General features: G+C 42.2%; 1 protein-coding gene across 1 annotated transcript in view; it reads right to left on the bottom strand.

Moving 5' to 3' along the window:
• The window catches only part of oca2 (oculocutaneous albinism II), a 503,930-nt gene that overhangs the window by 352,192 nt on the left and 127,528 nt on the right, over positions 1–24,210 (bottom strand). The window contains exons 6-8 of the mRNA XM_072264241.1: positions 15,952–16,115; positions 11,741–11,820; positions 10,843–10,996 (exon numbers count right to left, since the gene is read on the bottom strand). Coding sequence (XP_072120342.1) covers positions 10,843–10,996; positions 11,741–11,820; positions 15,952–16,115 — 398 coding nt within the window. The remainder of the gene's footprint in view (positions 1–10,842; positions 10,997–11,740; positions 11,821–15,951; positions 16,116–24,210) is intronic.

Here is a 24,210-nt window from a genome sequence, read left to right as displayed (position 1 = left end):
CCAAGCAGGTATCGCCATGCTTCCAGCGTCAACATAAGCATGCCTACAGCTTACTACCCTGCATGTCTTTGGAATGTGGGAGGAAACTGGGGCACCCACATGGAAACCCACATGGGCACAGGGCAACAAGCTCCTCACAGCCGACGGCAGGAATTGAACCACAATCACGGGCACTGTAAAGCGTAACACCAGCCACCACACTGTAGGTTAAAATATCGTGGTGGAGTACAGGAGAAAAGAAAAATACCATTTCTTTTGCAGGGCTATGGCAGTCTCGCTTCCTGTCAAGGCAAAATGAAGTGTGCATAAATGGGACACTAAAGGCAGGAACAAAATAGGAGCACTATTTTACTGTGAAATTAGTTTGGAGATGAACTGAACCCACTTCACACATGGAACCTGATGAGAAACACCACAGGAGCAGTCAAATAATGATGGCACTTGTTTAGCTGCTGTTTATCATGATTATCTTTTGTCAAAGACACAGATTTTCATATTTTTTAGCACTCGCACATACTGCGCATACATAGAACCCCACAAAGCAGTTGATACAATATTGTTGAAACAAATGTCCGTGCAACGCTTGGAGATTCTGGCTTTTGTCTAACATAGCTGAGACCAGTTAAGTGATGTGGTCTACTTCAAAACTGCATTTTCAAAGCAGCATGGGCAATGAAAAGTTGCCACTCCCTCTTAACGACAGTGAATTCCAGATAGGAAAGAATGAATATTATCATTGTCACCACCTAGACACTGTTTTAGGAAGATTGCCAGCTCAATTACAGCACCAATACACTAGAAACTAAACACATGGAACTTTTCTTTCTTTCTACTTTACTGTCTATATATCAACGGCTTGTTGGATTTTGAACACGTTACACTTCCCACCCTCTTGCCCAGATACCTGTCAGCTCATTGACAACTTCATTGATATAAAAAGTTCTCAGCCTGGTTAATTATTCACTTCTTTCTCCATCTTCCACCCCATCCTTCTCCAGCCTTGTATTCTGTCTCATTTATTCTATAGAAAATTGTCGTGTACATAATTCCCCTGGTAAAACTAGTAAAACATCAACCAGGACATCATGTACTCTGGATTTCTGATCTTGTCCAACTCAGGATGTGATTCTGACATACCCCTCCAATCAAGTCTTCTGTCCTCTCCTCTCCCATTCCTTCCCTCAATTATTTCCCATTTACCAAGCAGGATATATTGTTGGTTCCTCCAGTTTCTTAATACACCTTGTTGCTCTTTGAAAAACTTATCTGAAACATAGGCCAATGCATTTCCTGGTGAAGCCAGTTTTTCACAACACAAACAACTTTTCCAACATCCAGTAGTGAATAGGCAGAAATTATCTCCAATATTGGGAAGACTGAAGACATATCTTTAGTCCTAATGATAAATTCAATTTTCCAGTCAGAAACTCCTTCACTTTCATCGGCACTTCTCAGGACGTGAACTTGATTGACGGCAATCTTGACATTGTACATTAAACTGTAATGAGCTTCCATGTCATCATTAAGAAAACCTATGATTTTTCCTTAATCATACCTATTGTTCATCCCACAACTTAACTACCTATTTTTGGACATGCCTTCAGCTGGTAAATTCAGCTGCCCTCTTCTGTCTCCTACCATCAGGCAGTAGGCACAGAAGCTTTAAAACTCACACTATCAGAGCCAAGAACAGTATTACCCTTCAACCATCAGACTGCGGAACCAGCATGGATCATTTCACTCATCAGCACTCTGAACTAATTCTATGACCTACAGACTCACTTTCACAGACTTTTTCCAACTTGTGGTCTCAGTGTGATTTTAATTTGCACAGCTCGATTTCTTTTGTACATTGGGCGTTTGTCAATCTTTGTCAGCTTATGCATAGATTTTTTAAAAACTTTACTGTATTTTTTCTTAACTGTAAATGCTTACAAGAAAATGAATTTCAGGGTAGCATATGGTAACATATATGCATTTTAATAATAAGGCTACTTTGACTTTAATTATCTGGTGCTTTTAACATACAAACCTTCAAATTTGGCATATTAAAATTTCAACAAAGAATGCCACTACCCTCTGAATTCATTCCAATATTCCAGCCTTCATTGTCACATTCACAATGGCTAGAAAGGGACTGGAATAAAGCACATAATCTACATTAATGTACACTTCTCTAACTTTGCTTTATCCATCAACTGTTCCACATATATATATTTGTATACCAAGATTTGGCCTGGACATGGGTTTAGCATTTTGATTTTCAGCTCTCCACTCTTGTGATGCACTCTATGATAATCATAAAATAATAGTTTGGACTGAGCTAGATGGGCCAAATTTTCTGTTTCTGTGCTGTAGTGTTCTCTGACTCTGACTCTGTAATGCAAAACAAGCAGCGCCCCCAAGTGGTGAACTACTGCTGCTAACGATAATTTTTGTCTGAATCTGTGAACAGAATTGATATAGGCTTGGGTAATCTGTGCTGTCTATATTACGTGCATTAAGGCTTATATAATGCTGCAAGCAGATTGTATTGTAGATTGGCTGATATGATTTGTAATAAGTTCTTGCAGCAACAGTCATCTATGGTCTTTCTTATCAGCTAGAGAACTAAAGAGAAAGACAATGGATGCTTGTTTCACCCAGTTTTTCTGCAACACGACACATGCATTTCATTAGAACTGCTAAAACTATTTTAAATTTGTTGGGCAAGAAAATGGGTTTAGGAATGCCTGAGTTCCTACAGCTACAAATCGCCACTAAAAGCATGTAGGCCAAATTGTACTAGGCAATATATTAACAAGAGTGAGCACAGTAAATACCTGCCAGGGAAAGGGAATCACTGTATCATTCAGGATGCAGTGCCCGTATGAAACAAGTATTACGATATTTCCTACCTTCAACACTTTGTCACTATTTTAATAAAAGTGGAGCATGCAAGGTAGGATAGAATTGAATAGAACTTTATTGTCATTGCTCAAGACAATGAGATTACACTGTTACTCCATGCAAAATAGATATTTACAACACGTGTTTTAATTTTTGAGAAAAATTTTTTTAAACTTTTTTGTCTCTCAGTTGAAGATGTTTATGGGTGACACGGTGACACAGGTAGGACAGCCACAGCTCCAGAGACCCTGGTTCAATCCAACCTTCGAGTCTGCCTGTGTGGAATTAACGTGTACAGCAACGTCCTCCCCCACCTTACAATGTGCAGGTAAGTCGGTTAAGCGGCCACTGTAAATAGTCCCTAGAATTGTGAGTCCGAAGGGAGAGAGTTGATTGGAGAGAATGGAAATGGGATCAGTGTGCATGGGCAGATGACGATCGGTGGACTGACTGGTTTGTTTCCATGCTGAAGTAGAACCCTCATCATTTTCCTCCATACAAGCTGCAAGGCTATGACACCTGCTGTCGTCAGACGTGTGGAGTTAATCACAACAGTCCAGTGTGCTTTTCAAAGTTTTAAAGTCACTTACGTGTATTACTACTTATTCCTCTGCTAGTATAGCGAAGGTTTACGTCCATCTCAGTTCCTGCTTTCCCTTTGTGATCCATTTTTATGGCTTCTCCCTATCCTTCTGACAATTTGCATTTCTGTACTTTAAATTTCATCAGCTGTACGTAAGAATTCCCTCTAAGAAGTAAACACAGAAGACCGTGCGGACGCTGGAAATCCAGAGGAACAAACAAAATCAAAATGCTGGAGGAACTCAGCAGGTCAGGCAGCACTTGCGGAGCGGAATACACAGTCGATGTTTCGGGCCAAGAACCTTCATAAGGATTGGAAAGGGAGGAGGAAGAAGACAGAATCCCACCCAAAATATCAAGAGAATAAAAAGTTGAAATTTTGGGCCGAGACCCTTCATCAGGACCAGAACAGAAGGAGGAAGAAGCCAGAATAAGAAGGTGGGAAGAATGGAAGGAGTACACTCAATGTATGTATACTGAAATTGATTTACTTATTGGTTTATTGTTATTGTTCTATTTTGTTTTTTTTCTTCTATATTATGTATTGCATTGAATTGCTGCTGCTAAGTTAACAAATTTCACAACACATGCTAGTGATAATAAACCTGATTCTGATTCTGATTCTGACATGCAAGCTGGCAGGTGATTGGTGAAGCCAGGTGAGGGGAGGGAAGGTGGATGGGTGGGGGAGGGGGTATATAGTGAGAAGCTGGGAGGTGATTGGTGAAGCCAGGTGAGGGGGGGAGGTGGATGGGTGGGGAAGGGGTATATAGTGAGAAGCTGGGAGGTGATTGGTGAAGCCAGGTGAGGGGGGGGAGGTGGATGGGTGGGGGAGGGGGTATATAGTGAGAAGCTGGGAGGTGATTGGTGAAGCCAGGTGAGGGGGGGAGGTGGATGGGTGGGGGAGTGGTATATAGTGAGAAGCTGGGAGGTGATTGGTGAAGCCAGGTGAGGCGGGGAGGTGGATGGGTGGAGGAGGTGGTATATAGTGAGAAGCTGGGAGGTGATTGGTGGAAAAGGTAAATGGCTGAAGAAGCAGGAATCTGACTAGAGAAGAGGGAGGACCATGGGGGAAAAGGGAAGGAGGAGGGCCACTAGAATGTGGTGATAAGCAGGTGTGGAGAAGAGAAGGGGTAAGAGGAGAGCCAGAATGGAGAGTAGTAAAAGAGAGAAGGGAGAAGAGGGAAGAGTGTAGTGGGAAGTTAGGGAAGTCAGTGTTCATGCCGCCATGTTGGAGGCTACCCATATAGAATATGAGGTGCTGTTCCTCCAACCTGAATGTGGTCTCATCATGGCAGTAGGAGAGGCCATTGTCTGATATGTTGGAATGGGAATGGGACATAGAATTAAAATGGGTAGTCACCGGGAAATTCCGCCTTTTGTGGCAGACGGAGTGATGAAGCAATCCCCCAGCCTACATCGGTTGCTCTAGATTTCCAGCATTTGCAGAACCTAATGTTTTGATTTTATGTCTTTGTCTGTATCACTGGACACGTGTTGATACTGAAATGTACGAATGGTAAGGTATATGTTTTCTTTCAGCTGACGGATAGTTCTTGCTGGAATAATTCCTGTTGAGCATTGAACATTTCTACTCCAGTTCTGAATGAAGGTGTTTGATTTTGATTTAAGTTCCATTCATTAGATTAACCAATTATGGAGAGAAAAAAACTGAATTTGAATCATTGAAATGTCTCAGAAAAAGTAGAAAGAGTAAAACCATGTTCTTTCTGGTTTGGGAAAACTAGAAGGGGACAGAAGCCGAGAAGCTCATCTGTCTGTGCATTTAATAGTGTACTAAAGAGTAGTTGTGTGGTACACCATTGGTAGTTTTGGTGGTGTGGTTGTCCCTCAAGTCTTTCTAATGATCACAAGACACTGCTAGATATTAAGAACATCATGTACTGCAAGTTTACCCCACTAGCAATTTGCTGGATAGTGGCTGAGCTCAGCATGGGCTTGTTGCGCACCATGTCATCAATTGCTGCAGCCACCCAGGGAAGAAGGCATCTGAGGCAGTGCATGGTCCAACAAGTGGTGCAAATGATTGCCTTGGACGTTTTTCTTATGATCAGAAGAACCTGCTGGGTGTGAATGTAGTATACTGCAAGTCTGGTTCATTGGTTCATGGGTGGGACCGAAGGGAGGTGTTGGGGGGTGGGGAGTTGTTTGGCCTCAGATGTTGCACGGGCCAGACTTCTATGCCAAGGCATCGCCTGTTGCAGCCGCTCAGTGAGGAGACACTGGAAGTGGCGTGGGAAGAGCTGAGGCATGGTGGGCACACCGTGAAGAGACAGGCACAGAAGGGGAGCGAAACGCACAGAGGAGAGGGGGGGAAAGAGACTGACAGGGGTGGGAGGAAGTGGGACTTGGGCTCTATTTTTTGGGACAGAGAGAAGGAGAGGGACTTGAGCTAAGTATATTTTTTGGGACAAGGAGGGAGAGAGGGCGAGGGAATGTAAATTAACAGATTAAGAAACAATTGATTTTCAAGGTGGCAAAACTGGAAGTAAAAATAAGACAATAGTAAGCTGCAGTCTCAGAATCAAAGCCAAGGAGGAAGAGTGAAAGTGTCTTCCATCTCCAAGACTAAGATAGACATGGAGCTGTGATAAGGTGCAATAGTAGGTAAACAGAGTTGAGGTGCCTGTAACCTATGAACTGATTGAATAAGATGAAGCATAGAATGATTGATTTTTCCTGCTAATGTTGCTCTAATGTGTTAAGTATTCTTTCTGTAATGCACTTTGAGTAAATACCAGCCTTTAGTATCTTGCTTAAGATAGGAATAAAACCTCATTTGATGAAAGGAAATATGATTTAAAAGGAAAATAATTTTCCATTAGAAAATAGTATTCCTGAATGTGATAAACCATGTAATGTAACCAGATAGATTTTTCAGATCATAGCATACACTTCAGATCTCTTTGCTTCCCTTCTCCTCCTGCCACCCTGCCCACCACCCACCTTTTTATTCTGGCTTCTTCCCCCTTCCTTTCCAGACCGGATGAAGATTCTTGGACTGAAACTGCCACTCTTTATTCTCTCACTAGATGCTGCTTCACTTGATGAGTTACCGCCAGCATTTTGTGTGTGTTACTCTGGATTTTCAGCATCTGCAGAATCTCTTCTATTTAAATCCTATTTACTTGCGAGAATCTAATCTAATCCCGTTAATCTGAAAGCAAATGCTATTGACTGGATTTAAAAACTACAACAATTAAGCAGGTAAACTTCTAACCTATTCATACAACTAACTGTTCAATAACTAAACTAGTATTTGCACATGGTAAAGGTGAACTAAGTAATAGTCTAACATAATACCAATTGATTCTCAAAAGATCTAAAGTCAGATGAAGATGTCCTTAACTGGAAATTCATAGCTAATTTCTAATAGTCATGAAAAATTAAACACGTATAAAATATGCATAAGGAGCAAGTGCCAAAAAGGAATGATCCTACTGTGATTTACATTCCCTCAGAGTATTTTGCCTGTTGATTATTCTTTGTTGAGGAATATCAAACTATAATTGGATCACTGCACTCAGTGCCCACTTTATTAGGTACACCTTTCACTCTGGCATGGTCTTTTTCAGCTGCAGGTTCCGTGTGTTGTGCGTTCAGAGATGCTGTAATGAGTACTGTGTGGTTATTTGAGCTACTGTTGCCTTCCTCTCAGCTTGAACCAGTCTGGCCAATCTCCTCTGACCTCTCTCATTAACAAGGTATTTTCACCCACAGAACTGCTGCTCACTGGATGGTTTCTGTTCATTGCCCCATTCTTTGTAAACTCTAGAGACTGCTCTCTGTGAGAATCCCAGGAGATCAGCAGTTTCTGAGATACCCAGACCACCCCACCAGGCATCAACAATCATTCCACGGTCCAAGTCACTTAGGTCACATTTGTTCCCCATCCTGACGTTTGGTCTGAACAACTGAACCTCTTGACCATGTCTGCATGCTTTTATGCATTGAGTTGGCAGATTAGATATTTGTATTAACAAGCGGGTGTAGCTAATAAACTGGCCACTGAGTTGCATATTCTGCACAGCATCAGAGTCTCGCAGCTTTAACTTAAAAATATTTTGGCAAATGACACCCTTCCTCACTGAACAAGTGCCTTTATTACAGACTTATTGTTTGAGGTTATTACTCATGCAACTCACTCATGCACACGGTGTTCATTGATGGACTACTTAGGATAATCAGCGGGATACAGGGAGCCTGTCAGCCGGAGGAAGATATTCTGAGTCGTGACTTGTGTTTCACATTCTTATTACCCATTGTAGGAGGCTGCCATTATTGTCACTCACAATAAAAGTACGCAGCATTGCATAGCTCAGTCCCCTAATGCTCTAGACAAGGAACGCCGGTTTTAATCCTGGTTTTGGAAGTGCTTCAACAATTCTGGCTAGTTTAAAAATAGTATAAAATTCAGGCTTCTCCCCCCCAAAGAGCTCTTGCTAATTGGTACAGTTCAGCCTGGAATGAAGTAAGGTTGTAAGGTAACACACGCAAAATGCTGGTGGAACTCAGCAGGTCAGGCAGCATCTATGGAGAGGAATAAACAGTCGACATTTTGGGCCGAGGTCCTTCAACAGGACTGGAATGGAAGGGCAAGAAAACTAGAGGGCAGTTCCTTCCCCCCCCCCCCACCTCTTTATTCTGTGTGGAACAAGTGCTACACCTGCTTCTATGCCTCCTCTCTGGGCCCCAAAGCAGTTCTTTCAGGTGAGGTGACACTTCCCCTGCTAGTCTGTTGGGGTTATTGACGGTATCCAACGCTCCAGGCGCAGCCTCACCTACATCGGTGAGACACGACATAGATTGAGGGACAGCTTTGTTAAGCACCTCCACTCCATCTGCCACGACAGGCAGGGTTTCCCGGTGGCCACTCATTTTAAGTCTACTTCCTGTTCCCATTCTGACATGTCAGTCAATGGCCTCCTCTACTGCCGTGCTGAAGCCACTCTCAGGCTGAAGGAGCATTTTCTGTCTGGGTAGCCTCTGACCTCATGGCATGAATATCAATTTTTTTAACTTACGGTAATTTCTCCCCACTCTCCCCATTCTGACTCCCCTCTTATCCCTTCTCTTCTCCTCTCACCTCCCTCTGGTGCCCCTCCTCCTTTCATTTCTTCAATGGTCCACTAACATGTCCAATGATGGATAATTGTCACCAGTCTATCACCTGATTCAAGGAAAAATGTTAAGCTGGGGAAGGAAGAAAGGAATCAGATGAGGACCATGTAAAGCTGAGAACGGAGTGGAAATTGGTAGTGAAGATAAAGACATTTTCATGTTCTGTATAAGAGCGGAAAGCTGCACAAATATAGTCCTCAACATAAGATTTGAGGAAGAAGATCTGAATGGGACTGAAACAAGGAACGTTCCACATATGTGACAAAGAGACAGGGAGAGCTTGGATCTGGGCAAGTTCCCACTGCCATATCTTTAACTTGGAGAAAGTGAGCGGGGAGTCTGCAGAAGACCTCATGCAGAATTCCCTTCAGGTTAACTTGCAAGGTTGAGTTGGTGGTAAGGAAAGCAAATGCAATTTTAGCATTAATTTTGACAGGACAATGTTACAAAAGCAAGGATGTAATGCTGAGGCTTTATAAGGCATTGTTCAGACCGTACTTAAGAGTATTGGGAGTAGTTTTGGGCCCCTTATCTCAGAAAAAAATGTGCTAGCCTTAGAGTGAGTCCAGAGGAGGTTCATGAGATTGATTCAGGGAATAAAAGGATTAACACATGAGGAGTATTTGATGATTCTGGGTCTGTACTCGCTGGAGTTTAGAAAAATGAGGGAGATCACATTTAAATCTATTGAATATTGAATAGATAGAGTGAACATGGGGAGGACGTTTCCTACAGAGAGGGAGTCTTGGACCAGAGGAAATAGTCTCAGAACACAAGGATGTCCCTTTAGAACAGAGATGGGGAGGATTTTTTTTATCCGGGGGGGGGGGGAGGTGAATCTGTGGAATTCATTGCAACAGTTGGCTGTGGAGGCCAAGTAATCTGGTATATTTAAAATGGAGGTTGATAGGTTCTTGATTAGTAAGGGTGTCAAAGGTTACAGGGAGAAGGCAGGAGAATGGGGTTGAGAGGGATAATAAATCGGCCAAGACAGAATGATGGAGCAGACTTGATGGGACGGATACCTAGTTCAGCTTCTATGCCTTATGAATCTTCTTGTCCCAGCCAGTGTCAACTGCTACACTGGAAGGAAGCAGACACACCAAAAGATTCCTCTGCCCAGCAGGATCACAGCATGCCTCATAAACGTCCCTGAGCAAAAACAAAATATTCTTCTGGAAATATTGTTTGTGGGATGATTTGTGACTAGGTTAGAAAGAACTAAGCTGCTCATCTTTAATAGTGTGTTATGGGGCTTTTTGTATCCACACGAGCAAGATGGTTTAACGGCTCATCTAAGATACAACAGCCTTCACCACTGCTGTCCTGCAGTACTGTGCTAGAGAGCCAACCTTTATTTTGTGCTCTAAACTGTGGAGCAAGCATTGAATAATAATTAAAAACAAAATTCTGAAATAATACAGCATAGAGTCACAGAACATAAATTGTAGCCTTTGCTTTGTGTTGGTCTCAAAACTTAACCCAATCATTCTCCCAAACCAAAAAAATCATAAGATGTAGGAGCAGATTTGGGCCTTCTGTCCCATCATGTCTGCTCTGCCATTCCATCATGGCTGACTTATTATTCCTCTCAACCCCATTCTTCTGTCTTCTCCGGAGAACACTTGACGCCCTGACTACTCAAGAACCTATCAACTTTCATTCTAAATATACCCAGTGACTTGGCCTCCACAGCTGATTGTGGCAAAGAATTCCACAGATTCTCCACCCTCCTGCTAAAAAAAACCCCTCCTCTCCGTTCTAAACCATTCTTTTATTTCCTCCCTGTAAAAATCCAGAGTTTCCAAACAAAATAATAACCTAAAAAGCAGTACAAAAGAAACATTGCATATTCAAGTTAATTTCCCTCTTACCCCAGTGAACAAGCAAAACTGAGTGACATTCTCCAGATTAAATTGGCTGTTAGTGCAGGTTCACCTTATTATTGACATAAATGTTTTATGACCAATTATTCCTCTAAAAGTTGTATGGCTTTCCATATGTGACTAAAATCAAAGATTGTCTCAGATTTTTACACTGATTGGCTAATAATTTCACACTAACAGGGACCTTATTTGGTTATATAACTAAATTAGAGCATTACAATTATTTCAGAATGCATGGAAGTCTTATTAAACCCGTTCATTCTGCCCAACATTTTGCACACTCTAATGGCAGAAATAGAATAGAATATAATATGCAGCCAGTCAATAAACAGAAGGAACTTACCTCAAATATAATAAGGATATAAACTCCAGCCAAAATGACAGATGCAATTGCAACTTGAGTCTCGACACTTGCGTAGAGATACTGGTAGCTGATAGATAGTGGAACTACTTCGTTGTTCTGAAGGAAGGCTTGTACATTTATGCCAATTTCTTTGCTGCAATAAAGGAAAATCACTGAACAATTATGCCTCTCAAAGTCCAACCCTACATCCCCGTTGTGAGAGCTAGAAATGGATAAGGCTAGCCAACAGGGCTCTGGTGAAGCTGTATGAGCCAATCCACTGTACTGTGCATACAATGGATTGCAGAAACATGGATGAACTCCAACCATACCATCGACTTTGGACGATGGAGATAGGAGGTCATCGATGGCCTCTGCTCCACTGAGAGCTAAGCGCCCAGGAAGAAGACTGAATAATTATAACCGTATTGCTTTTTAGAACAAGCAAATCCAAAAACACCAACAATCAACAATATAAAAAATACCAAAAACTTAGCCAGAGAAGTAAAATTTTATGGAGTGGATAGAAGAAGCATAAACGAGGAGGAAGGAAGGAGGGACCAAGCCAGAAGAACTTCCAAGCTCATCCATCTGTCATTAGTGATCAATAAGCTCATCCACTTTTCCATTCCATGAACTTACTAGTGTCCAAACATCCATTAATCTTATCCTTCTGTATACTCAGACATGGTCCTTTGAGGTAGATAATTTTAAAACTTATAAACCAATTACTAATCCAACACAAATGAACCATACAGACAAACATGTGTTTTTGAGGATGAGATGATAAAAGTCTTATGGATAATTTACAAACAGAAGTGCCTGTGACATCAACCTACAATCAACACCTGCCTGCAATTAATTAATCAAACAAATACAACCTAACTAAAACAATTACCTGCTAGCCACCTCAAAGGTCTTTGTTTTGATGAGTTGATTCCTTTGTGGATTTAAGGCAATGGTCCAATTCTGCACTAACTGTAAAATGTATAAATTAGACAGACATTATTATTCAAAATATTGACTTTCTACGCAAGCAAACACTGTGCAAACGTGAGATAATGCTGCAAATAGCTTCTACTTACATACTCTTCCAAAATACACCCAGTGGCCACTTAATACCTCTTGTACCTAATAAAGTGGCCACTGAGTGTACGTTCCATGGTCCTCTGCTGCTGTAGCCCATCCACTTCAAGGTACAACATGTTGAGTGTTCGGAGATGCTATTCTGTACACCAGTGTTGCAATGTGTGGTTATTTAAGTTACTATCGCCGTCCTACCAGCTTAAACCAGTCTGGCCAACCTCCTCTGACCTCTGTCATTAAGAAGGCACTTTTGCCAACAGAACTGCCATTCACTAGATTTTTTTTTTGTTTTTTTGCACCATTCTCTGTAAACTCTAGAGACTGTTGTGCATGAAAATCCCAGGAGATTAGCTTTTCTGAGATACTCAAACTTCTCCATCTGCTACCGACAATCATTCAACAGTCAATGTTATCTAGGTCACATTTCTTCTCCGTTATGATGTTTGGTCTGAGCAGCAGGTGAGATTCTTGACCATGTCTGCATGCTTTTCCATACTGAATTGCTGCCACATGATTGGCTGATTAGATATTTGCATTAATGAGCAGGGTACAGGTGTACCTAATAAAACAGCCACTGGGTGTACTTCTTCAGTAACAAAGAACAAAATGAAAGCAAAATCATTTCCTGATTATTTGAGCTTCCACATCCAAAATAGCATTCTCAGCAACTTCCACTATCTTCAGTGGGACCTACTCACCAAACACATCTCCCCACTCTCCACTGGGATCGCTCCTTCCATGATTCCATATAACCATATAACAATTACAGCACAGAAACAGGCCATCTCAGCCCCTCTAGTCCGTGCCAAACTCTTACTCTCACCTAGTCCCACCGACCTGCACTCAGCCCATAACCCTCCAGTCCTTTCCTGTCCATATAGCTGTCCAATATGACTTTAAATGACAACATCGAACCTGCCTCAACCACTTCTGCTGGAAGCTCGTTCCACACAGCTACCACTCTCTGAGTAAAGAAGTTCCCCCTCATGTTACCCCTAAACTTTTGCCCTTTAACTCTCAACTCATGTCTTGTTTGAATCTCCCCCACTCTCAATGGAAAAAGCCTATCCACATCAACTCTACCTCTCCCCCTCATAATTTTAAATACCTCTATCAAGTCCCCCCTCAACCTTCTACGTTCCCTTGTCCATTCATTTCCCCTCCCCCACTAATCTCCTTCCTGGCACTAACCCCTGTAGGTGGCAGAAGTATTACATCTGCCCACTCACCTCCTCCCTCACCTCCATTCAGGGCCCCACACACGTCCTTCCAGGTGAGACAACATTCACCTGTGAATCTGGCAGGCCAGGCAGCATCTCTAGGAAGAGGTGCAGCCTGGCCTGCTGCGTTCACCAGCAACTTTTATGTGTGTCGTTCACCTGTGAATCTGTTGTGGTTATCTACTGTATCTGGTGTTCCCGAAGCAGTCTCCTCTACATGTGAGAGATCCGTCGTAAATTGGGAGACTGCTTTGTTGTACGCTTCAGCTCCATCCACAGAAAGCGGAACTTCCCACTGGCTAACCATTTAAATTCCTATCCCTATTCCTGAACTGATATTGGCCTCCTCTTGTGCCATGATGAGGGCACTCTTAGGTTGGAGGAGTAATACATCATATTCCGTCTAGGTAGCTTCCAACCTGATGGCATGAACGTTGATTTCTCCAACTTACAGAGATTTTTCCCTTTCTCTTCCCTCTTCTTCATTTCCCCGCTCGGGCCTCTTTCCTCTTCTCGCCACCTGCCTATCACCTCTCCGGTGCCCCTCCACTCTCCTCTCCTATCGGATTCCTTCTTCTCCAGCCCTTTGCCTTTTCTATTTATCACCTCCCATCTTCTTCCCTCATCCTCCTTTCCCCCATCTATCTGGCTTCACGTATCACCTTCTAGCTTGTCCTCCTTACCTTCCCTCCACATCTTTATTTTGGCATCTTCTCCATTCCTTTCCTGTCCTGAAGAAGGGTGTCGGCCCAAAACAACAACTGTTTATTCCTTTCCATAGATGTTGCTGGACCTGCTGAGTTCCTCCAGCATTGTGCACGTGTGTGTGTGTTGATCTGAACTTTTTGTTCACTCAGAGGATGTGGGTGTCACTGACAATGCTAGTCATTCATATCCATTCCTACATCCCCTCGAACGCAATATCTTACTTGGCTATTTCAAAGACTATTGGTGGAAGCAAATTGATGTTTCAGGGCAAGATCATTCATCTGGACTTAGAGACTGAGAGTAGATAGCCAATCTAAAAAGGAGAGGGGATTAGATGGGATGGTGCAAGAGCTAGCAAGGGATAGGTAGATTCAGGTGAGAGGAGGTCATCAGCAGATGGATGGAGGGAGAGTGAAGTGGTGATGGGGCCTGGAGGCAATAGGCTGAGGTGGCAAAAAGCTGAAGATGATAGAATCTGGTAGGAAAGGAAGGTGGACATTGAAACCAGTTAACAGAGGTGGGTGGTAAATGGGGGCAGCGAGTGAGATGAAAGGTCTCGATTCAAAACGTCAAACATTCATTTTTCCTCCACAGATGCTGCCTGACCCACTGAGTTCTTCCAGCATCTTGTTAGTTTGTCCACATTCCAGTGTCTGCAGTCTCACGTCTCCATTTCAGAAAGGTAGCCATATTGATATGGGATTGGGATAACACACAGGACCGAACAGATGGGTTTTTACTTCGATCCAGTTGTTTCTTAGTCCCCATACAGCTTTATTTACATAATTTAAATTTCTCAATGGTTTGAAGGAAGTTAAAGATGTACCCCAGGTCATTAAACATGCCTCTTGATTATTAGTTTCATAATAATCCAAGTTGCATGCCATCTTGGACAATGTCTCCCATCCACTACATAATGTACTGGTTGGGCACAGGAGTACATTCAGCCAGAGACTCATTCTACTGAGATGCAACACAGAGCGTCATAGGAAGTCACTCCTGCCTGTGGCCATCGTACTTTACAACTCCTCCCTTGGAGGGTCAGACACCCTGAGCCAATAGACTGGTCCTGGACATTTCCTGGCATAATTTACATATTACTATTTAATTATTTATGGTTTTATTACTATTTAGTTATTTATGGTGCAACTAAATAACGAAAACCAATTTCCCCCGGGATCAATAAAGTATGACTATGACTATGACTAATATTACCATTATGTCACCTCATGCAGTATGAAGTAAATTCATGATGATGTATGTGGTGGGAATAAACAGCTTTACTGTTGTATTAGGTTGTGTTTCGTACAACACTGGGGAGGGCACTGAGGAGTGTGGTAGAACAAAGGAATCTGGGAATACAGATAATTCATTGAGTGTGGCGTCACAGGGTCATAAAGAACACTTCTGGCACATTGGCTTTCATAAATCAAAGTACTGTGTGCAGGAGATGGAATGTTACAGTAAAGTTGTATAAGACGTTAGTGAGGTCTAACTTAGAGTGTTGTGTGCAGTTTTGCTCACCTTCCTGCAGGAAAGGTGTAAATAAGGTTGAAAGGGTACAAAGAAAATTTACAAGGATGTTGCCGGGACTGGACGACCTCAGTAAAACGGAAAGATTGAATTGGTCAGGACTTCATTCCTTGGAATGTAGAAGATTGAGGGGAGATTTGATGGAGGTACTCGAAATTATGAGGCGTATAGATAGGGTAAATGCAAGCAGGCTTTTTCAACTGAGGTTGGGTGAGAATACATACAGAGGTCATGGTTAGGGGTGAAAGGTGAAAAGTTTAAGGGAAACGTGAGGAGGAACTTCTTCAGTCAAAGGGCCATGAGCGTGTGGAATGAGCTGCCAGCACAAATGGTACATATGAGCTCGATTTCAATGTTTAAGAGACATCTGGATAGATACATGAATGGTAGGGGTGTGGAGGCTATGGTTCTGGTGCAGGTCGGTGGGAGAGGGCAGTTTAAATGGCTCAGCATGGACTAGATGGGTTGGACGGCCTGCTTCTGACCTGTACTTTTCTATGACTCTATGACAAATGACATCAAAAAATGCCTGAAAGGATATAAAATCAGAGCATCGAGGTACCTGAACCTGCTGATGACGCCTCCTTCTTTCACCACCTTCTGCCACTTGTTCTATTTGTAGGTTAATGTATTCCTCGGTTTTCGTACGAACCTGGTCTTCGGCAAATGGTCCTGCTACTTTCAGTTTCAGAAGAACAGCATCCCGAATGTTTGTGAGATTCAGTACTGAAATAATTTATTCAAGGATACCACAGAAAAATAGGAGAACTACACCAAGTAATATCCCAATAACTAGTGACTTTATTCAAAGTGGTAACAATTGTTCCATTTACAAGGATGTTGCTGCAACTTGAGGACCTGAGTTATAGGAAAAGTTTGGATATGTTGTCCCCATAGGAGAATGAGGGGATATTTGATAGAGGTATACAAAATTATGAGGGATAGAGATAGGATAAATGCAAGCAGGGTTTTTCCACTGAGGCTGGGTGAGATGAGAACTAGAGGTCATGGGTTAAGGATGAAAGGTGAAATGTTCAAGGGGAAGATGAGGGGGAACTTCTTCACTCAGTGGGTAGTGAGAGTGTGGAATGAGCTTCCAATAGAAGCTGTGGACACAGGTTCAATTTCAACATTTAATAGAAGCTTGGGTAGGCACATGAATGGGAGTGGTACGAAGGACTAGGGTCAGGTCAGAGGTTCAAAAGATTCAAAGGTTCATTTGTTATCAAGGCATGTATCCATATACAACTCTGAAATTTGTATTTCTCCAGATAGCAATGAAGCAAAGAAAGAGCATGCAAGTCATGAGAGAGAAATATCAAGCCCGCCTCCGCTATACAAAAACGAACAGCATCCCAATCGTCACACCACCCCCGCAAAAACCCCTCCCCCTCGCACAAAATTGAACAGGAACATCGACCCCCAAAAAGCAAACCCTCCCCCACACAAAAAACTAACAGAACATCAACCCCCAAACACCCTCTGCTCGCGCAACAAAACGGAAAGGAAAGAGGCAATTAAAAAAAAACATAATATAAAAACCATAAGTCTGAAAAAGTCCGCAGTTCATAAACGCAATTGTCCAATCTATAAACACAGAACCACGTTACCATCTTCCAATATCGCTGACGTTCATCGAAAGAGAAGCGCACCACACGAGGCAGAGGGGCCTACCCGTCTGCCACAGCAAGCCACACTGTGATAAGACGCTCACAGACTACTTTTCCAGCAGTGATCAAAAGGCAGACAGTCAGCGCTGAAACTCTCACTCGCCTTCTGCATTCGCCTCAAAGGCTGATGGGACTAGGCAGAATAATAGCTCTGCACAGACTAGATGGGCTGAAGGGCATGTTTCTGTGCTGTAGTGCTCTCTGACTCTACCATACAGTATCATCATAATACACTTTGAGAGTCTCATTTACAGCAAGGATATGAACTAGAGACCCTCATTAAAATATAAGCAGCAGGGTTTGAAATGCCTAAATATAGTTTGTATTTAGTTCAGTTGTCTCAGTCCAATCATCAAGTTATCTAATAATAATAAATAACTTTATCATTAAAGGTCCCCACCATCTTGGCCATGCTTTCTTCTCGCTACTACCATTGGGCAGGAGGTACAGAAGCCTTAGGTCCCACATCACCAGGTTCAGGAACAGTTGATACCATGCAATCATTAGGTTCCTGAACCAGGGTGGATAACTTCACTCACCACTACTCTGAACTGATTCTATGACGTACACATTCACATTCAAAGACTCTTTGCAACTGCTGTTCTCAGTAATATTTTTATGTGCACAGTTTGTCTTCTTTCACACATCTGTTGTTTGTCAGTCCTTGTCAGTTTGTGTACAATTTTTCATAAAATTCTATTGTATTTCCTTTTTCCTGTAAGTGCCTGTAAGAAAATGGATCTCGAGGTAGCATGTGGTAACACCTGCATACTTTGATAATAAATTTACTTTGAACTTCAGACTTTTAAAATATGTGTCTGTGGAGGGATATGAACTGGTCAAGACCCATCATCAGCATTGAAAGAGTAGAGGTGTTGTGTATGTGGCCTGGTTACACAACAATGCTATTAATAAAAACGCGGAAGATGGGAGCTAAGGTTCATGGTTCTTTACTGGCAGAAACCAAACTCGGCACACACGTACAGATCAATACGCGCCTAATAGCGCATTCAACGATGTGTTACTAAAACATAAAGTAGTCCCTTATTATACTGTTGGCTATACGGTACAAGAGGGAATTAAGCAGTACAGTATAAAGAAGGGAGGGGAAGTGGTGGAGCAACAGCTGGCAATTGATAGGTTAATCTAGGTGAGGATGGATGATTGACAGACAGAGGGGGAAGTGTAGTAATAACAAAAGAGGTTGGGAGGTGATAGGTGGAGACAACAAAGGCTGCAGATGAAGGAATCCAATAGGAAAAGGAGGAGGAGCATGGAAAAAAGCAAAGTGGATGGGAAGGGCAGATGGGAACAGTAGAGTGAGTGTCCCATAAACACAAAATACTCTGCAGGTGCTGGGGTCAAAGCAACACTCACATCATGCTGGAGGAACTCAGCAGGTCAGGCAGCATCTGTGGAAACGATCAGTCAATGTTTCGGGCCGGAATCCTTCATCAGAACTGAGGAGGGAAGGGGCAGAGGCCCTATAAAGAAGGTGGGGCGGGGAGGGTGGGAAGGAGAAGGCTGGTAGGTTCCAGTTGAAAAACCAATAAGGGGAAAGATAAAGGGGTGGGGGAGAGGAAGCAGGGAGGTGATGGGCAGGAAAGGTGAAGAAGGAATAGGGGAAAACACAATGGGTAGTAGAAGGAGGCAGTACCATGAGGGAGGTGATAGGCAGCTGGGGGAGGGGGCAGAGTGAAATAGGGATTGGGGGAGGGGGCAGAGTGACATAGGGATAGAGAAAGGGAGGGGGAGGGAATTACCGGAAGTTGGAGAATTCTATGTTCATACCAAGGGGCTGGAGACTACCCAGATGGTATATGAGGTGTTGCTCCTCCAACCTGAGTCTGGCCTCATCATGGCAGTAGAGGAGGCCATGTATGGACATATCCGAATGGGAATGGGAAGCAGAGTTGAAGTGGGTGGCTACTGGGAAATCCTGTCTGTTGTGGCGGACAGAGCAGAGGTGCTCAACAAAGCGGTCCCCCAATCTGCATCGGGTTTCACCAATGTAGAGAAGGCCGCACCGGGAGCACCGGATACAATAGATGACCCCAACAGAGTGAGTGTCCCAGTGGGAGGGGTGTTTGGTGATGTGGAAATGGAATAAGTGGAGGAGGGAGATGAAACAGGTTGGGGGGGGGGCTGGAGGTGTTGGATGTGTGAAGGTGGAGAGTGAAAAGGAGAGAGAGAGAGAGAGAGAGAGAGAGAGAGAGAGAGAAAGAAAGAAAGAAAAGTTTGCATAAAACAGGAGTAGTTAATGCTCAGGCTGTGGTATACCCAAGTGGAATAAGATGTGATATTCCTCTGGTTTGTGTTTATATCAATTGCTTAGAGCGAGGAGCCAAACTTCTAAGCAGCTAATATTACAGACAATAAAAACACTTGCCCCATTTCCCCAGACTGGGCATAACCTTTTGTTCTACATGTAAAATTCAATAATTTCCACAACCCAAAGGAAAATTAATTCTTACTGCACATAATAACTGTGTGAATGTTAAGCTCCCACTTCTAAAGTCAGAAGCAGAGTTCAGCATACATAAATTGTAAAACTGTATTCAGAGCTTTTATCAGAAGACAAAATCCGTAACTTGAATCATTATCACCCTTTTTTCCCTCAAGGATCATCAGTATTAATTAATTATGGCAATAACAAGTGTCACTGAAAGCAAGACCTCAGAAAGAAAGGAGTTCTCTCAAAACAACAGATGCCAACAGTTATTCTTTCTGCCTCTGATGACTAAAGAGAATGTTGGCCATGTTTCACAGTGATATTATGCAAGTAACACATTAAGGCAATTTATCTTCTAAATTGTACTCTGACACATTTCCCAGGCTGGTAAAATTGTTACAGCAAGCAGGACGACTTTCAACCCACTGGGTCACAGCTGCTTTCCGTGAGAACAGTCCAGCTATTTCTTCTTCTCCCACCCTCTTTCTGGGCTCCCACAATCTACTTTCTTTCAGATGCACATTCATCCCTCTTTTAAATGCTGCAGCTGAACAATTATCCTTGGCAAATGTTTTCCACACTTTAACCACCTGCTGTATAAAGCTGCTGTCCTAATGTTAGTTAACCCTAAAACCTCCTGAGAATAAATAATTTTAATCTTTTTGTTGTTAAAGTTTTCAATCATTAGATATACAGTAAAATAAAACAGAGTGATTTGGGTGAAGAGTTACATTATATTTAAAAAAAAGCTCATAAATACAAGGGATTCTGCAAATGTTAGAAATCTGGAGTAACACGCAAAATGCTGGAAGAACTCATCATCTATGGAGAGGAATAAAATGGTGAGATTTCAGGGCAAGACCCTTCATCCAGGCTGGAAAGGAAGGGGGAAGAAGGCAGAATAAGGTGGGGGGGGGGAAGGAGTACAAGCAGGAAGGTGATAGGTGAAGCCAGGTGATGGGGAAGGTAGGTGTGTGGGGGGGAGAGGGGTTGAAGTGAGAATCATGGAGGTGATAGGTGGAAAAGGCCGAAGAAGAAGGAATTAGAATCAGAATCAAGTTTATTATCACTGGCATGTATCATAAAATTTAACGTAGTGGCAGCAGTTTAATGCAATACATCATAATATAGAAAGAAAAAATAAGTAAATCACTTAGATTATGAGAACACTCAGTCCTCTTTTATCGTCATTTAGAAATGCATACATGCATTAAGAAATGATACAATGTCTCTCCAGAGTGATATCACAGAAAACAGGACAGACCAAAGACTAACACTGACAGAACCACATAATTATAACATATAGTTGCAGCAGTGCAAAGCAATACCATAATTTGATGAAGAACAGACCATGGGCACAGTAAAAAAAAAGTCTCAAAGTCCCAAGTATATCGACTCCCAAGTCCCCGATAGCAGGCGGTAAAAGGGAGAAACTCCCTGCCATAAACCTCCAGGCACCGTCAACTTGCCGATACCTTGGAAGCAGCCGACACTGAGTCTATCCGTCCGAAAACTCCAAGCCTCCGACCAGCCTCTCCAATACAGCCTCCTGAGCTCCATTCCCTGCCGAGCGCCTACGACCTCTCCCCGGCCGCTGAAGCACGCAAAGCCGAGGATTTCGGGGCCTTCAGCTCCGGAGATTCTGGTTACCACACAGTAACAGCGGCAGCGAAGCGGGCATTTCAGAAGTTTCTCCAGGTGTTCCTCCGCACTCTCACGTCTGTCTCCATCAAATCAGAATTGTTCACGGTCCCCTACTTGACAGATAACAGATATTCATCTCCGAAGTGGCCGCGCATGCTGCCGTCACGCCGCCATCTTCTCCTCTCTCCCGGGAGGTACACAAATCAATTACAGAAAGTATATTAAATAACTCAGAAGTTAACTATTTAAATTAAATAGTTAAATTAAAAATAGTGCAAAAACAGAAATGATAAAAGTGAGGTAGTGTTCGTGGGTTCAATGTCCATTTAGAAATCAGACGGCAGAGGGGAAGAAGCTGTTCCTGAATTGTTGAGTGTGTGACTTCAGGCTTCTGTACCTCCTACCTGACGGTAACAAGGGGAAGAGGGCATGTACTGGGTGACGGGGATCCTGGGAGAGGAGAATGGATCGTGGGAGAAAGCAAAGGGAAAAAAAATCACTGTTTATTTATATTATCTAGTTTGCAAACTCAGCATGTATAGTGTTTATGGTACACACAAATATAATTTGCTGATGAATTTTACTTCTGAGTCAAAGAGAAAGATAACATGGTCAGAAGTCTGTAAATACAATTGCTAGCCTCAGCTTTTTCTAAAGCTGCCCATCATTTCTGTTCCCTACTTGTTATTAGTTACCAGTCACCAGTTATCTACTTGTTATTAACTACCAGTCACCAACCAAAGGCCCCTGCCAGACTTCAGTGAGCTCAAAGAAATGCAGACACTTCCCACCATAAGTACCACATCAATACTTTAATAAACAGTGAGAACATGCCCCGGGCTTTTAGAGTTACACATCTGTAGTATTTTTTGATTTTCAATTACTAATGTCAGGCTAACAGGCCAGTAATTACCCACTTCCCAATCCCTTTCCTTTCTTAAATTGTGGGGTTAACTTTGACCTTCCATCTGTAGAAACCACACAATGATCAATACTGCTTTGAAAGATGATAACCAAAACATCCACTACATTAATAGATATTCCTTTCAAAATTCAGTGACATAAAGTAGATCGCTGGATCCATGGAATTTATAGTTTTTATTAGTTTCTACTATTATACTTTCTAGTATTGCATGGTAGTGTAGCAATTAGCACAGCACCATTTACCCAGGTTCAATTCCCGCCATGGTCTGTAAGGAGATTTTACGTTCTCCCTGTGACCTAGAGAGTTTCCTCTGGGTGTTCCAATTCCCCCCAACACTCTAAAGATGTACGAGTTAGAGGGTTAATTGGTCACATGGATGCAATTGGGTGGTGTGGGCCTGTTACCGTGCTGTATCTCTAAATAAGTTAAAAATTTTTAAATGCTAATTTAATTTAACTCCTTGTCCCCACTAGTCCCCTGCTCCTCAGGTATTTCTGACAGGTTCTTTATATTTTCTTCCCTAAAGGCATATACAATGTATTTAATTTAATTTCTTTGTCATTTTTCTATCCCCCATCATAAAATCTATCTTTCAAAGTTCAAAATTCAAAGTAAATGTGGATCTGTAAGGGACCCACATTTACTGTCACTGTTCTTTTCCTTCTTACGTTCTTATGGAAGTTTATTCTTACATTAGAGACACAAGAGATTCTGCAGATGAGCAACACACACAAAATGCTGAATGAACTCAGCAGGTCAGGCAGCATCTCTAAGGGGAAATCAATAGATGATGTTTTGAGCCAAGACCCTTCCTCAGATCTTGATGGATGGTCTCGTCTAAAACATTGACTGTTCCCCTCGCTCCGTACATGCTGCCTGGCCTGCTGTCTTCCTCCATTATTTGTGTATGCTTCTCATTCTTATACCTCTCATCAGTTTACTCCCATATTCTATCTTCTTTTTTCTCTACTAATTTGCTGATTTTCATTTTCTATATACTTCTCCCTTTGATTTAATACTATCTTTAATTTCTCCTGGCAGCCGCAGAAAAACCATGTTACCTGCTATATTTCTGTTTCTTCAAGGAATATATGCTTTTCTGTCTTCATAGAAGACCCTGAGGACACTGAGGTCCTTCATCAGAAGAATGAGGACGCCAGCAAAGAGTAAAGAAATAAGAGTGGTTCTTCTCGTGCTTCTCATCTGTCTGCCCTGCTAACCTTCTCATGACTCCCTGAGGGAGAATCTGTGGATACCACAAAGACCATCTCAGAAACCGACAGAAGTACAAACCACTCCTCTTCAACCCCAAGATGCTGTCGAAGCTCGAGAAGATAATTTTTTTTTAATTAGCTTTATTTGTCACATGTACATCAAGACATACAGAGAAGTGCATTGTTTGCATCAAATTAAATCAACTAGGATTGAGCTCAGCAGCCGCAAATGTCGCCACACATCTAGCGCCAACATAGAATGGCCACGACTTAGTAAACCTACTAAGCTGTATGCCTTTGGAGTGTGCGGGGTGCAGAGTATGTGGAGGAAATCCATGTGGTTATAGGGAGAATGTACAACTTCCTTAAACTTAGCGGCAGGAATTGAACCCCCATTTTACAGTTGGCGCTGTAAAGCAGGGGACCATATGCAGAGGAATAAGAAGGATTGGTAAGATACAGAGAAAATGTGTAAGGTTGAAAAGAAGCTCTATTGATCACTCACAAAGAAACCAAGGAAAAAAAGTCATTTTAAATAATATTCATAATCCTGTCTCCAAACAAATAAAGTTAGTACATCAGACACAACTTTATTTGGAAACTCATATGTAATCTGCTGTCTGTCAGATTTCACATATTAAATGTGTGCACACCAGTCTGAAAAATTTGCATTTAATCCTTCGTCTGTGATTCCTGTCACGTTTTTAATTTTTTTCTATTAAATGTAATAGCTGGAATTATTCTCTGGTTGCTCAGTCTAACCAATTAAGTTTCCATTCATCCAAAAATTGTTCAAAATACTTACTGAATATTTTGACCTATTCTTCTTCTTTTTTTAAGTATTGAAGATTTGAGAAGTTTAAACAAATTAAACTTCAGTTGCATATTTCACAACATGCTTTTGTCTGTTCAGTCA

Source organism: Mobula birostris, chromosome 7, assembly GCF_030028105.1.
Source record: "Mobula birostris isolate sMobBir1 chromosome 7, sMobBir1.hap1, whole genome shotgun sequence".
NCBI classification, from domain to species: Eukaryota; Metazoa; Chordata; class Chondrichthyes; order Myliobatiformes; family Myliobatidae; genus Mobula; species Mobula birostris.
The sequence above is the reverse complement of the archived record's forward strand: the minus strand, read 5'-3'. Positions and strand labels throughout refer to the sequence as shown.